Source organism: Panthera onca, chromosome C2 (genome assembly GCF_046562875.1).
Source record: "Panthera onca isolate mPanOnc1 chromosome C2, mPanOnc1 haplotype 2, whole genome shotgun sequence".
Taxonomy (NCBI): domain Eukaryota; kingdom Metazoa; phylum Chordata; class Mammalia; order Carnivora; family Felidae; genus Panthera; species Panthera onca.
The window spans coordinates 128,694,783-128,709,999 of NC_138347.1; the positions used below are offsets into that span (position 1 = coordinate 128,694,783).

At 39.3% G+C, this 15,217-nt stretch overlaps 1 protein-coding gene across 3 annotated transcripts in view; it reads left to right on the plus strand.

The window, feature by feature from the left end:
* The window catches only part of RYK (receptor like tyrosine kinase), a 103,229-nt gene that overhangs the window by 36,994 nt on the left and 51,018 nt on the right, over positions 1 to 15,217 (plus strand). For 2 of the 3 annotated variants that reach the window (XM_078432331.2, XM_060638713.3), the window contains exons 3-4: positions 12,193 to 12,292; positions 14,450 to 14,584. In XM_078432331.2, coding sequence (XP_078288457.1) covers positions 12,193 to 12,292; positions 14,450 to 14,584 — 235 coding nt within the window. The remainder of the gene's footprint in view (positions 1 to 12,192; positions 12,293 to 14,449; positions 14,585 to 15,217) is intronic. The other variant, XM_078432332.2, reaches the window with a different exon arrangement.

Consider the following 15,217-nt stretch of genomic DNA (forward strand, 5'->3'; position numbering starts at 1 on the left):
AAGGGGATTTATGACACCTATGTTGTACAGTATTTTCCCCCTTACCTAATACTGTCTTTTGGCATCTTTCCATTTCACTACTTACAGATTTAACTCATTCTGTATAACGGCTTATTATAATATGATATTGTATGGATGCATGATTATTTCTTTTTAGTTTATTTTTATTTTTGAGTGAGAATATTTTTAAATTTTAAAAATTTTTCATCTCCTTTTCCTTATTTATTTCTGGTGACAATGCTGTTCAACACTAAAATGGAAAACAACGTACAAAAAAGGAAAAGGTAAAAGACAACTTTGACAATTATCTATACACTGGATATAGTGGCAAAGAACATAATATGGTCAGATTCTAGTTACTTTTAACAGCTTTACTGAGGTGTGATTTACGTACAATAAAATTCACTCATTTTGAGTACATAGTCCAGTGATTTTTTTGAGTTTGTGCAGAGTTTTCCAGAGTTGTGCAGCCATCACCACAATCCAATTTTTGAACATTTCCATCACTCCAATAGGGTCCCTTGTGCCTGTTAGCAGTCACTCTTCAGTCCTACCCCCAACCACAGGCAACTACTCATCTACCTCTGTCCTTATGCATTTGCCTGTTCTGGACATTTCATATAACTGGAGTCATAGAAAGTGTGGTCTTTTGTGACTGTTTTCTTTCACTTAGCAAATGTTTCTAAAATTTGTCCACGTTATAGCATGATATCAATACTTCATTCCTTTTTATTACTGAGTAGTATTTCTTTAAAAAAAATTTTTTTAATGCTTATTTTTGACAGAGACAGAGCATGAGCGGGGGAGGGGCAGAGAGAGAGAGGGAGACACAGAATCCGAAGCAGGCTCCAGGCCCTGAGCTGTCAGCACAGAGCCTGACGTGGGGCTCGAACCCACAGATCACGAGATCATTTCCTGAGCCGAAGTCGGACGCTCAACCGACTGAGCCACCCAGGTGCCCCGAGTAGTATTTCTTTTTAATGGATAGACCATAATTTGTTTATCCATTCACCAGTTGAGGAACATCTGGGTTGTTCTACTGTTTTTTTTTGGGGGGGGGGTCTACTTTTTGACTAGTTATGAATGATGCTGCTGTGATCATTTGTATACAAGTCTTTGTGTAGGCTTATGTTTTCATTTCTCTTGGGTATTTACCAAGGTTGGAAATTGCTGGGTTGTGTAGTAAAATTGTGTTTAATTTCTTAAGAAACTGCCATTTCTTCCAAAATGGCTGCACTATTTTACATTCTCATCATCAAAGTACAAGGGTTCCAATTTCTCTACATCCTCACCAACACTTGTTATTTTCTGGGTTTTTGATTATATCCATCATAGTGGGCATGAAGTAGTATCTCATGGTGGTCCTGAGACAGTGAGAATCTTAAGCAGGCTCCACACTCAGCACAGAGCCTGATGTGGGACTCGATTTCATGACTGTGAGATCATGACCTGAGCTGAAATCAAGAGTCAGATGTTTAACCAACTGAGCCACCCAGGCACCTGAATGTATGATTATTTCTTTTTTTTTAAAAAAAAAATTTTTTTTTTAACGTTTATTTATTTTTGAGACAGAGAGAGACAGAACATGAACGGGGGAGGGTCAGAGAGAGAGGGAGACACAGAATCTGAAACAGGCTCCAGGCTCTGAGCTCTCAGCACAGAGCCCGACGCGGGGCTCGAACTCACGGACTGCAAGATCATGACCTGAGCTGAAGTCGGACGCCCAACCGACTGAGCCACCCAGGCGCCCCTATGATTATTTCTTAAGTGCCTCATTGACACGTGTATTTTTAATAGCATTTCACTGTTTCAAACAATGCTTACTTTCTGTGTTAGAGATAGTTTCCTTCCCTTCATCTGTCAGGCAAAATCCATAGTACAGAGATAGTGAAAACAATTGGTAGTTCATCTTTTGTTACTGTTTCTACCTTTGTTATTGTTGAATATAGAAACATAGAAAAAATAAGTGTGTGAATGTGTACTTGGGTGTATATATATGTGTGTGTGTGTGTGTGTGCATGCATACATTGAGAACATCTTTGTTCAAAAAATTTTGTGCACTTGTGGCATAATTTTTGAATAGTAAATTATCACCAAGTAGTGAAATGGCAGGGTCAGAGTGTTTAAAGTTTTGATTAACATTGCCAAATTATTTCTCCTTCCCTCTCCCAAGATGGTACCAATGAACCAATGTTCGTTACCAAATGAATAGGGGTGTTTATTTATTTCTTCAGTTCACTCCTTAACACTAAATATTTTAAGTATAGTTGTTTGCTAATCAGTGAGTAAAAATGATTATATAACTATCCATATATTCCTATTATTATTACAGTTGACCCTTGAATAACGTGGGGGTTACAGGGTACTGATGTGCTCCCCCTGCAGTTGAAAATCCACATAGAACTTTTGATTGCTTCAAAACTTAACTACTAATGGTCACATATTTTGAATGTTATAGATATTTAAAAAAATTTTTTTAAATGTTTATTTTTGAGAGAGACATAGCATGAGTGGGGGAGGGGCAGAGAGAGAGAGAGAGAGAGAGAGAGAGAGAGAGAGAGAGAATATGAAACAGGCTCCAGGGTCTGAGCTGCCAGCATAGAGCCTGATGTGGGGCTTGAACCCACAGACCACAAGATCATGACCTGAGCCGAAATTGGTTGCTTAACTGACTGAGCCATCCAGGTGCCCCATATGTTATAGATATTATATACTGTAATTCTTACAAAAAGTAAGCTAGAGAAAGAAAATGTTAAAAATAATCATAAGGAAGAGAAAATCCATTTATAGTACTATACTATAAAAAAAAAATCTGTGTGGGACGCCTGGGTGGCTCATTCATTTGAATATCCCACTCTTGATTTTGTCTCAGGTCATGATCCCCGAGTCATGGGATTAAGCCCTACATTGGGCTCCATGCTGAGTGTGGAGCCTGCTTGGGGATTCTGTCTCTCTCTCTGCCCCTCTCCCCTACTTGTGCTCTCCTAAAAAAAAAAAAAAAAATCCACATAAGTGGGCTTGTGCAGTTCAAACACATATTGTTCAAGGATCAGCTGTATATATACTCAAGCATGTTACAGAAACATTATATACACATATACATACAGGCATTAAAATATAAACTGCAGTAATGTGATTAAAGTTGACTTAGCTTGGATTCTGGGTAAAACATATGTGCCTTGTTGGAGCACCTCAACTGTCCAACACTGTTGCCTTGGGGTATCCAAACATGGGCTGCTTTTTTAGCAGTAGATAGGTCTCTTTAGGGTGAAAACTGCAAAAACAGGTCAAGAGAGAGAAGTCATGCGAAACAATTAAGAACATGTAGTAAATGGTAACCTGGATATGCTGAACTGCCAAAATAAATGGTACAGATAATTCAGAAAAGGTTCACCTGAGACATTAAAATTTTTTTAATGTTTATTTATTTTTGAAAGAGAGAGAGAGAGAGACAGAGCACAAGTGGGGAAGGGGCAGAGAAAGAGGGAGACATGGAGTCCAAAGCAGGGAGACACAGAATCCAAAGCAGACTTCTGTCAGCACAGAACCCGACACAGGACTCAAACTCATGAACTGTGGGATCATGACCTGAGCTGAAGTTGGACACCTAACCAGCTGAGCCACCCAGGTGCCCCACCCTGAGATATTTTAATATGATCTGTGTCATTTTCAAGGAGTAAGCATCTGGACTCTTCAAGGAAACTGGACTAACACATTTTCCAGTATTCTTACATAACATTATGTGACCTTATTATTTAGAGGTGGGGGTAACTTTTAATTATGATATGATTTCAAACATAAAGGAAAATTATAAGAACAGTACAAATAATTCTCATATATCCTTTACCCACATTCACTGATTATTACTGGTTTGCTTACTTTATCATTCATTGTTTCTTTCCTTCCACTCTCATGCACACACCCTTTCTTCTTGAACTATATGAAAGTGAATTGCAAGCATCCTGCCCATTTAGCCTTGAATACATCAATGTATATTTTCTAAGAATAAGGGCATTCTTTTTTTTTTTTTTTTTTTGTAAAGAGTGGGTAAGGTGCAGAGAGAGAGAGGGGGACAGAGGAACTGAAGCAGGTTCTGCACTGACGGCAGAGAGCCTGATGCAGGGCTTGAACTCATAATCCATGAGAGCACGACCTGAGCTGAAGTTGGACACTCAACCAACTGAGCCACCCAAGAGCCTGAGAATAAAGGCATTCTTTATAAAGCCTAAGTACAATGATCAAAATCAGGAAACTAAATGTGGATATAATACTGTTATCCAGTATCTAATCTGTAGTACTCACATTTCACCAATTATCATGATGATGTTCTTTATAGCTCTTTTTTTCACCTGATTCAGGATCATCCATGCAGTTGATTAAGGTACCTTTAATCCTCTATTAACCTGGAACATTTCTTTGGCCTTTCTTTGTGTGCTTTGACCTTGATGATTTTGAAATAAATAGGCCAAGTATTTTGTAGAATGTCCTTCAATTTGAGTTGTCTGAGGTTTCCTCATGATTAGATTCAGGAACGTGTCTTTGCTAGTAACACCACAAAAATGCTGTCCTTCACAGACACATGATGTCATCTTGTCCTATTACTGGTGATCTCTGATCACTCAGTTCACTAGGTTTCTCTACCAAAGTGTTCTCCTTTGGGATGAGTAAGTAATTGTGGGGAGATTTTGTGAAATTATATTTAAAAAATTCCATTCCTCATCACCCTTTAAACTACTAGTATTTGCATCTGTGTTTAGAACTAGGTTTCACTTTTTAGCCATTGCTATTGATGAGTAGTAAGTTTCCTCTCACTGGAAGAGGTCAGATCTATACTGGGTAACTATTTCGTGGGAGTGTTGTAGAGGGAATTCAAGGATTTGTGGAGCAGTGGGTCTTGAATTTTAAGTTCCCTTGCAACTCTGAGATCCAGTGTTTCTGTGAACATCTTTTAGGCAGAGAATCTTTTTATATTCTCCAAAAAATTGATAATAAATCCTTTGTTACTTTTCCTACCTTTAATGTTGGTAAATATAAAAGCAAATAATACATATATTTTAAAGTAGCGAAAAATCGAATGAAATAGTAGAGAATCTATTCTAGTACTCCACTGCCGTTGAATAGGGTATGATTATTCCTGGGCCTACTTAGGAAAAAATAATGATCTAACCTGGGCAAGTATATGGTTAGTGACTTGTAAATAAAAATTGGCAGTGTGCCATGTGGCAGTTAGAAGTGAAGAGAATTAAACTCTCTTAATCATTCTTTTTAAAAAATACACATACATTAGATGTTTTTTATCTGGAGTGAGTTTCAGGGATCTGACATTGCTAATAGTGGATGTCTGAGGACTTTTAAAGCCTGTCGCAGAAGGAAGTTGGAGTGGAAGAGAGTAGATAGAGGTATGGGTTCAGATGAATATATATATTTGAAACAGTACTGGCCTGGGCACATGTTGGGTCAGGAGGAGCCTTGGCATAGCTCTTATGGTACTTCCATATTCTTCACTCATAAATTCTAAACTACTTCTGTGGCAGGTTTTAAATACCATCATTAGTGCACATTTGGGCTACTGTTGCTGATATGATATTCCTGGGAGGGCAGAAGTTCCCTGACTTGTTGGAGGGCATTGCCACCTATTTACACATCTAGGACAGAAGCCTAGAAGGGGTCCAGTACTTCTTCTCCTGCACCTGCCAGGTCCAGTTGATTGTCTTTCATAATTAATTATACCTTAAATTCATCTCCTACCTCTCTCTGGACTTAATGCCTCATCTGTAGTTTGGGCCTTTTTTGTTTCTTAACTAGATGGGAAATAGTTTTCTGACTAGTTTCCTTGCCTCTGGACTGACTTGTTGCTGCACTCCTGCCCCACCCTCACCCCCTACTCCCACCCTCAGAAGCAACTCTAGGGCTCCCAGTTGCCACCAGAATAAAGTTCTGATTTTTTAGGAAGCCTTTATGATCTTGTCCCTGCCTTTCTTTTCTCCTTCCTCTCCAGCTAGTTATTTAGTGCCATTTTGTTTGGCAATTTTTTGAATGGCCTGGACTCTGTTACGTTGCTGCTGTTTATATCGCAAGAAATTCCCTTTCTCCATTCTTTATTTACCTCACTAACTCCTGTTCGTCTCATAAATCTCAGAACTGGTGTCACCTTTCCTTCAACCGTGTCAGGTGCTTTCTGTACCCACGGCACCTTTCTCTTTCCTCCCTCATAACCCTTAGCATAATCTAACAGTGTTGTGGTAGTTGATTTTCTTTTCTGTCTCCCTCCTAGATGCAAAACACTTCAAAGTGAGGAACTCCTTTTCGTCTTTCTCTGTGTTCCGTGTATAGCACTTGGTACTTACGCTTGGTTACAGGTCCTCTTTTACTGACTACAGAAGAGATGCATAGATAGAAGCCACAGGGCACAGCTCAACAAATGGGGATCTTCTGAGCACTTAGAGCTTTTTAAAGTTGGAATGTACTGCTTTCGGAGTGGTGAATTTCCTGTTTCTAGAAGTGTGAAACATAGCTGGGTATACTTGACACTAGTTGTCCATCTGGGACTTTTCACATATTTCACTGTGAATAAAGTTGTAAATTTGGAGGAATAGATGAAATTCAAAGATTGAATATATAGCAAAACTAATTTCACAAGTTCATGTGTAACAGGGTTTAGAATTTAGGGGAAAGTAATCATCTTCTATCTTATAACGTTTTATAATAAAAAACTAAGGAATATATTTGTATTCAGTTTCAGGCTTTGGCCACCAATGCAACTCCTAATTCCAGTTTTAGGTTATAATCTCTTTGGTAATTAATTTAACTTTGCTTATTTTAAAATTTGGTCTTTTGAGTATTCAATTTATGTATATGGTACAGAATTCAAAAGGCATAAGGGAAGGGGTAAACAGTGAAAATTAAGTCCTCTACACCTTCCTAGTACCATCCCCAAACAATCCAGCCACTGAGTTTCCCTTCCATTGGCAACCACTGTTACCTGATTCCTGTCTTCTATTCTAAGGATAGTCTGTGCATGGATAAGCACAAGTGTATATGTATGTGTGTGTGTGAATATGTATATATATATATATATATTTTTTTTTTTTAACAAGTTATACACTGCGTACTTTCTGCAGTTTGCAGAGCACTGAACAACATATTCTGATAAAGGTTCTCTGTCCCTGCATATAGACTTGAACTTTTTTCCTTCAAATCACTAAAAAAATACATTAAATGGTTGCACTTTGGTTTATTGATCACTTACTATGAAAAAAAAAATAAGACCTAGATTTGGAAGGAGACTTGCTTAAGGTAGTATTGGAAGCAGAAGACACAGGAAGTAGAGATGACTTCAAGTGGGAAAGTCATACAAGGGAGCAAGAGAGACATGACTTCTTCACCTGGGGAGATACAGAGGGTTCTTCACCTAATCTTGTTGGCTCTGAGATGCGATCGTGAACTTTCTGGAGGAAGGCTGTGGATCCTACACTCTAACCCTTTATCAGAATTTCTCAGTTCTTGCTTTTTAAGATGAGCCAGGAGGTAAAATATTCACTTCCAAAAATCTCAAGGTTCTCCTTGATATGTCCGTTCACACCATAGATACTTTAACGTTAGTTTTCACACATCAGAGCTTTTGCTAATAGTGTTGTTCTTCAGTGTTTACTTGGCTTTTGTCTTGCAAAACAGACTATGGTCTTCTCAGAGGCTAAAGCTTATCTTATTCTTGACATCTGTGTCAGATTGCTTTAGTGAGTGGTTGTTAAATACCATTGGTTAATTGCAATTCCAGGTGGGATAAAAACACTGGTAATTTCTTCTCTTTCACAAGGCCACGTGGTCATCAAAAAAGAATGCAAAGATTACTAGGTGGTTTTAACAAATAATTAGGTTCTTCTGTATTCTGGAACATTCTCTGATATCTAGGGGAAAAAAAGCATTCCATTGCATCTATTAAGTGTCTGTAGGTATTTTAGAGAGTTGGAAGGCAAAAATATACCAAAATGTAGCAGAATATTCCTCCAACTCACATCCACTCTGTATCTCTTCTCAGGTTTCAGGAATTCTTCATCATTGTCAGGAGGTTTTGTAGGGAACTTGTCCAGAGTTCCTGCAGCAGCCCAAGGGAGAGCCAGCAGTATCCCCTGCAGAGTGGGATTTCTATGAAAAAGGAGCACTTCTGGTCAATTCAGAGAAATTAAAAGGCTATCCAGCTGTAGGCAAATGTATTCACTTTAAATCTGTACTGTGTTCCAGAAAGAAATGGCTTTACTCATCAGCTGCCTATTGGCAATTGCCGTTTGTTTCCAAGTAAGGGAAGATTACCAAAAATGTTTATTTTTTAGCTTATTCAAATATTTATATTTTCTCTAGCTTCTTTTCTGAAATATTTTGGCTCCCTCTTTTTTCTGATAAACAACTGCTGTTCACATTTTCTTTGTTCCACTAGTTTATGAGTGTTAGCTTTAGAATGGATCTGTTTCTTCAAGGATCACTGGAAAGTGAGATTCCATGTAGATCGATACATGGCAAAGTAGAGAAAATTTACAGTTCTCTGACCCCAGAAACTGCAGTTTAAAAATTAATATCCTAAGGATTTCAGAGGGAGAAGAGAACCGCCCTGTGAATGCCTCACATATGTAGATAGTCCCTCAGAAAGGGGGCCAGCAAACGGCAGGCTTCTGTGCTCTCATACTCCTTGTTCCTCCAGGCTGCTGTTCTGGCCAGAGGTCAGCCTTCTTAAACTTGCTACCCAGTCCCTTTGCCACCTCTCCCTAGCTCCACTCACAAGCTCATTTCCCTTCCCTCTTACTTCCTTGAGATACTTAGGTGTTAGTCTTGCCCCCTACCCTCCACATTGCCGTTAGGGCCTGTGACCCCATTTGCTGCTCTCTGCTTTCTTAGAAGTTCTGGTCTCTGGTTAGCTGTGTCTCTGCTTACGATAACTGAGACCTAGAATAAAAGAGATAGCAAATGTGGGGAAACATACATTTGGCTTTGAATCTGTTAGATTTGAGACCTATAAGATTATTAGACATATATGTCTAGTAGGTAATTGCACCTATGGGAGAGGTTGAAGTTATAGGAGAGTGAGAGACCAGTGGATGATACAAGATCCCATCAGTGATGAAACGGGTTAGAACCTAATATACTAGGAGAGGAGTGTTTATTATTTGGAGAGGAGAATATGTCTTTCCTTGAGGCTGGAGGGCAGAGGTTGAGTACTCTAACAGATCTCTCTGGTGCTGAAAAGAAATAAAGAAGGGGGGGGGGTCCTTGTGTGCTAGCTAAAGGAGATAAGAACATTGAGAGTGAGGAAGTGGGGAGGGCAGCAGGTAGTGAAGTGGTGAGGTCCTGTGACATTTGGAGTGAGTAGACTAGGGAGAGAGAAGAGGCTGTGATGAAGGGCTTGCTGATAGGATTATGGGTCTGTCTTGAGCTTAGGGGTCATTCTTGTGTAGCAGCACCCTTTTCTCCAGGAATGGATTTCCTCCATCTGTGCTGGGCAACATGAGTGAGAGGTGGTTAGGGTGCTGGTGCGGCCCTCTAAGAGTATGGAGGGGAATGAACCAGTTATCATGTCAGTAACCTTGTAGTCTTCGGGGCATAGTCTGTAGGAAAGTGAAACCAGGCCACTGGCTGGATCAGAGAGAAGGGAAATAGCTGAATTGTCCACTGTAGCCCAGTTCTGTACACCGCCATTGGCTTACACATGTGTTTCATAAGTGTTGGCTGAATCAGTGATGGAGACAAAGAAACTGGTTTTATAGGAATCAGAGGTAGTGATGGGGTCTTTGATAGGGTGGGATTTTTGTGTTTGTTTTGGTTCTGGAGTAATTCTTTGTCATGTAGGTTTACTGAATACTGTAATATTGAAGCCCACCCGGGAAGGTGACAGGAGACAAAGTGAGCCAAGGGCCAAGGCCTCTGCAAAGTTTTTGTCTGTTGTTGATGTTTATGGCATGAGAAATAGCCATCTTGAGTAGAATTTGTGAGCTTCAGGGTATAGGGGATTTCTCATGAGGGAAGCATGTCTAGAAAGGACCTAATGACCCTAAAAGAATGCAGACCCTATTGTCTAGACCCTAAGGGTTAGGTGTTGTAAGAACTGAATGATAGGCAGGGAGAAGAGATCTGAGGAAAGCCAGGTTGTAGGAGAAGGTGGAGAAGACATTTATGAAAAGGCTGAGAGTGTAGGGGGCTGTTTAGAATAGTGGGGGTCCCAAGATGGAGGACAAAACAGAAGGACTGCAGCAAGTTCTTGGCAGAGCACTGGAAGGCTTACTTTTGTCAATCTCTGGGGTTAGTAGTAGGCTGGTGCCTATAGGGGAAGCACAATGGGGCAGTGGGGTAGCTACTCTGGAATGACAGCTGATGCCACTGCGGTATGCATTTGTCAGGGGACCTGTGCCAAGCTGACAGGTGTGTTGTCTTAATTATCCTCTTTGATCCTCATAATGTGTTAGCCTCATTTTACAAAAACTGAAACTCAGGAAAGTTAATATACCTAAAGGTCACACAGTCTCATGGTTCCTATCCAATTCTTACTGATTATGCTTAATTTCTTTTGTGCACTTGCACTTCATGTATTGTCCTATTCAAAGACAGCATAGATACAGGAATATAGTCAATGCATTCTGTAGTGTTATAGTTAGCGAGTGTTGCTGGAAAGTCTGCTCCTTCTTGGCCCAAACACAACGGTGTAGCTAGCTCTCTAGCACCCCCTGGTGGCAGTGACAGAAATGTGGTGTGCTAGGGTAAGAGTGAATACTGACTAGCCTGAGGTACCACAAAGTCAGTGACAGGCAGCAGCAAGACCATTTTCTTTGTTGTGAACATGGCACTTCCCAAATACAGCCTTTAACAGTTGTTTGTCTGTGTATCTTAACTGTAAGGTAATAATATGATTTATACCCCTACAGTGTTTAGGGACATTCAAGTATGAAAGTGTGAAAAGACACCCACAGTGAGAGTTAAATCCATTGGCTTGAACCCTTCTTATCCTTTGATAAACACCCTTTGCCCCAGCCAATGTCCAGGTCCACCCCTTTCCTTATAAGCTAGGATGGTACTCTCTTCCTATTTCCTTTCATCTTTATTATGTCCCATTTCGTTGGCTTTTTTCATTAGCATATGAACACATTTTAATACTGCCCATTGAAAAAAGAAAGAAAAGCTTTAGAATCTGTCACCTCTTTCTCACACCACTCCCAACCTTGTTCCATTTTTCCTAGTTAAATTTCTTAAAGAATGGTTTCATAAACCTCTTTCCTATCACTCTTTTCCCAATCCACTGTCCCTTGCCTTCTGCCAATTCTATCTCTCCACCAAAACTACCCATGTGACCAGTGAATGGGAGAGGAGTACCTGTTCTCATCAAGACCCCAGTGGGCTGTTCAAAGAGTAATGTGAAATATAAGGCCTCATTGAAGGTCTTGAAGGTGGCAGCTATTCTGAATTTCAGCTATTGTTTTGCAGTTTGAGTTGTTTCTTTCATGACTATCAATCTAGCAGTAGGGCTGTATTATTGGGGCTGGCTGGTTATGTTAAGCCCCCAAGTGGGCCAGGTATCGATAGTTAATATTGGTGTTCCAGTGATGCCTTCATAGTCACCTCTTTTCCTTTCTGGATACCGACTCACTTGAAAAATAGATTCAGAGATTAGATGGGTGTCCAAACATAAACTTTCTTCATGGTGAAAGCTGGACTAGAGATATTCTGTGAGAAATCTGTGCTTTGTAATCTTGTGTAGTGAGTGGGTCTATAGCGTAGACCTTCATCCACCAGCTACATGGAAAGCCTTAGAGCCTGGCACTTATTAATTAGAGAAGACATTGGTGACTAGTCAGTGGTCTGTAAATTACACATCTCAACAACTTGGCTTTTCGTATCTGTCTCTCCAGGGCTCTTCGGTCAGTGGTAGTGTAGTCTTCAGCAAGATTTCTGAATCCTAGTTGGCAGATTTTATAGGAGAGTGGTGGTACTGTTCTGGACATGAAATAGAGGGGTGGCTTTACTGGGTTGAGTTTTTATCCAGTTGAAAACTCCTAGGACTGTTTCTGACAATTTGGATTTTGTTAGAGCTAGATTTGTACATAATAATAAATGCTCATGCATTTATTAGTTAATGAGTTAATCAGTAAAGCCAAATTGTTAGTGTCCTTTCTGTTACCACAGATTCAGTTTCTTTATTTCTACATTTTACAGGTTGAATATAAGCTGGGATTCCAAGTAGACAATTTTGTGGCTATGGACATGCCCCAGGTCAACATTTCTGCTCAGGGGGAAGTTCCACGCACTTTATCAGGTGAGTCTGAAAGAGTGAACATACTGTTTTCAATTGTGTCCCCCATATCCCAAAAAGAACAGCTTAACAATTGACATATAGTGTATTCTACTTGGTAGGCATAGGTGTATAAGTACTTTGAAAAGTAATTTTTGAAAATACTGATTATTTGCACTGTGTTTTAAACCATTCCCTCTTTTCCATCCTTTCCAGAACTGTCTATACTCAGCACTTCCTTATCTCCTTTTTCTGCATTGCTGGCACTGGCCTCCACATGGATCTCTGTGTCTGGTCTTGTTCGTTTTTGACAAATTCCCACACCATGGCCTGGATGATCACTGAACACTCCTATCTGACCAAATGACATCAAGCCCATCAGGGCCCCTTACTCCCATCAGCTGAGTCCACTGCAGACTCTCCAGCCAGTGTGTTGTATGTTTATCCTGTCCCCTTACCTGCCTGTCTAGCTGTGTTGCTGCATTTGCCCCAGCATTCCAGTGGTGCCATACTACATGCGGTTTTGACATCCTTGCCTTTGCACATGCTCGTCAGTATATTTGGAACTGCCTTTTCCTCTTTTCTGCTTATATACTCCTACTCATACTACCCTGCAGGATCTTGTTCTTCCTACCCTGCAGGATCTTGTAATTTAAATGTTTTTGAACTGATTACATTATCTTGTAATTCTTTGTGCTTGTCTCTCCCTGCTGGCCTGTGGTTAACCTGAGGACAGGAGCTCTCTTTTTCAGCCATCTAGCATTGGTGCCTGGCACAGCATCTGCACAGGATAGTCACATAATCTGACTAAATGATTTAAGTGTCATATATATACCAGTTTAACTACTATTGAGTCAGCCTTTTGAGAAAAGCTCCTAAAGATATGAGATTTTAAGAACAGTGAACTTCTTAAAATTTGAAAGGGTAAGCCATGTACTTTCCACAATATTGTGGAACTTTTTCTGGCAGTCACTCATTGTTATTGGTGACGTGCATTAAGCTTTAGGAAAGCATAGGGAGGCTTACTCATTTTTATGGGTCAGTAAAGAAGTTCAGAAATGCCCATATTTTTCATATGCTTATACAGATAGAATGATATTGTAGGGGCACCTAGGTGGCTCAGTCAGTTGAGCATTCAACTCTTGATTTCAGCTCCTGTCATGATCCCAGGGTCATGGGATTGAGCCCTGCATTGGGCTCCATGCTGAATGTGGAGCCTGCTTGAGATTCTCCCTTTCTCTCTCTTCCTCTTCTTCTACCCTGCTTAGTGTGTGCTTTCTCCCTCTCTCTCTCTGAAAAGAAGAAAAGAATGATACTCTAAATTTATAGGAAAAGAATCTTAAACTGAAAGATTGGAAAAAAATGGTGTGCACCGAAGTCTGTTACCTCATTGCTACAATAATTGATTAAAGTCAGTTTCTGTTTAGAAAGGTTTTTTGGGGGGTGCTTGGGTGGCTCAGACGGTTAAGCATCAGACTTCGGCTTGGGTCATGATCTCGTGGTCTGTGAGTTCGAGCCCCGTGTGGGACTCTGTGCTGACAGCTCAGAGGCTGGAGCCTATTTCAGATTCTGTGTCTCCCTCTCTCTCTCTGCCCCTTCCCTGCTCGTGCTCTGTCTCTCTTACTCTCAGAAATAAATTAAAAAAAAAAAACATAACACATTAAAAAAAGAAAGGTTTTGTTTTGAAAGCTTTGTATTTTTTAAATTCACAGTTGACTGATTTATCAGGTTATCAGTTTATGGGTTTATATTTAATCTTCGTTAAGAGCAATACATAATTGCATTTTGGTGATAAATTGTGTTTCCTTTTTGTCAAGTAATTTTTGTTATCGTTGCTGATGTGACTGGTAAGGTAGCATGGTTTGCCTTATTCAGTAGCTTTACTATATTATAATGAGAGGACTTATGAGACAAAGTAATCTATTAAAAATCATGAGAAAAAGTTGAAGATAATAATCTCTTCTTTTATGTCTTGGCTTGTTCTTTAATGCTTAACTTTTATATCTATAATAAATGATGTCTAAAGGTATGTAGTCTGAAGATAAGTTCTCTGAAAATTTTAGTATTATGTACATATTCTTTTAGTTTTATGCAACAAAAATAAAGAACTGTAAAATACTAGGTATTAATGTTGATTTTTTAGAAAATTAAAATATTTTTTCTTTTTTGTTTTTTAAACAGTGTTTCGGGTCGAGCTTTCCTGTACTGGCAAAGTAGATTCTGAGGTTATGATACTAATGCAGCTCAACTTGACAGTAAATTCTTCAAAAAACTTTACAGTCTTAAATTTTAAACGAAGGAAAATGTGCTACAAAAGTAAGGAATTTGTTCACCAAAGTATGTGTTTTATATAGATGTGATAAGGTCAAAAATACATTTTGTCATCTTTTTCTAGATTTGTGACCAAATCTTGATTATCGTAGCAAATGAGAAAAGAAAAAGCACTAACAAATGAAATTCTGAGAAAATCGCCTGATAGCTACCTTGTTGCCAGGAATCTCACTCAGGCCCTGCTTTCTCAAAATCTTTTATCAGAATTGCTAATTCCATTAAGAATGTGAAATAGTATTAAAGAGGTAAAGAAGTCAAGTAATTCTGATAGGGGCCCCTGAGTAACTCAGTGTTAACTGTGTTTGTCTTATAACAATACTATGGCTCAGTTGTCCTGGGGCTGGATAGACTTGGCAGGATATTTGGACAAGTTGTTTAACCTAGGTCTCAGTTTTTTCAGTTGTAAAATGGGCGTGATAACCTGTTTCAGAAGTTGTTCTTATTTATTTTCTTTTTGGTTAATTGAATCAAACCTAAATCTTAGAATACTGTGTATGGGTACTTAATAAATGTTAATAGCTTTGGGTTTGAATAATCTGTTACTCAAGAAATGACAGTGGCTATGAGAATTCCCATGGGCAATAGATGAAAGAATTTGAGAGTTTTCCTGAAAGATTG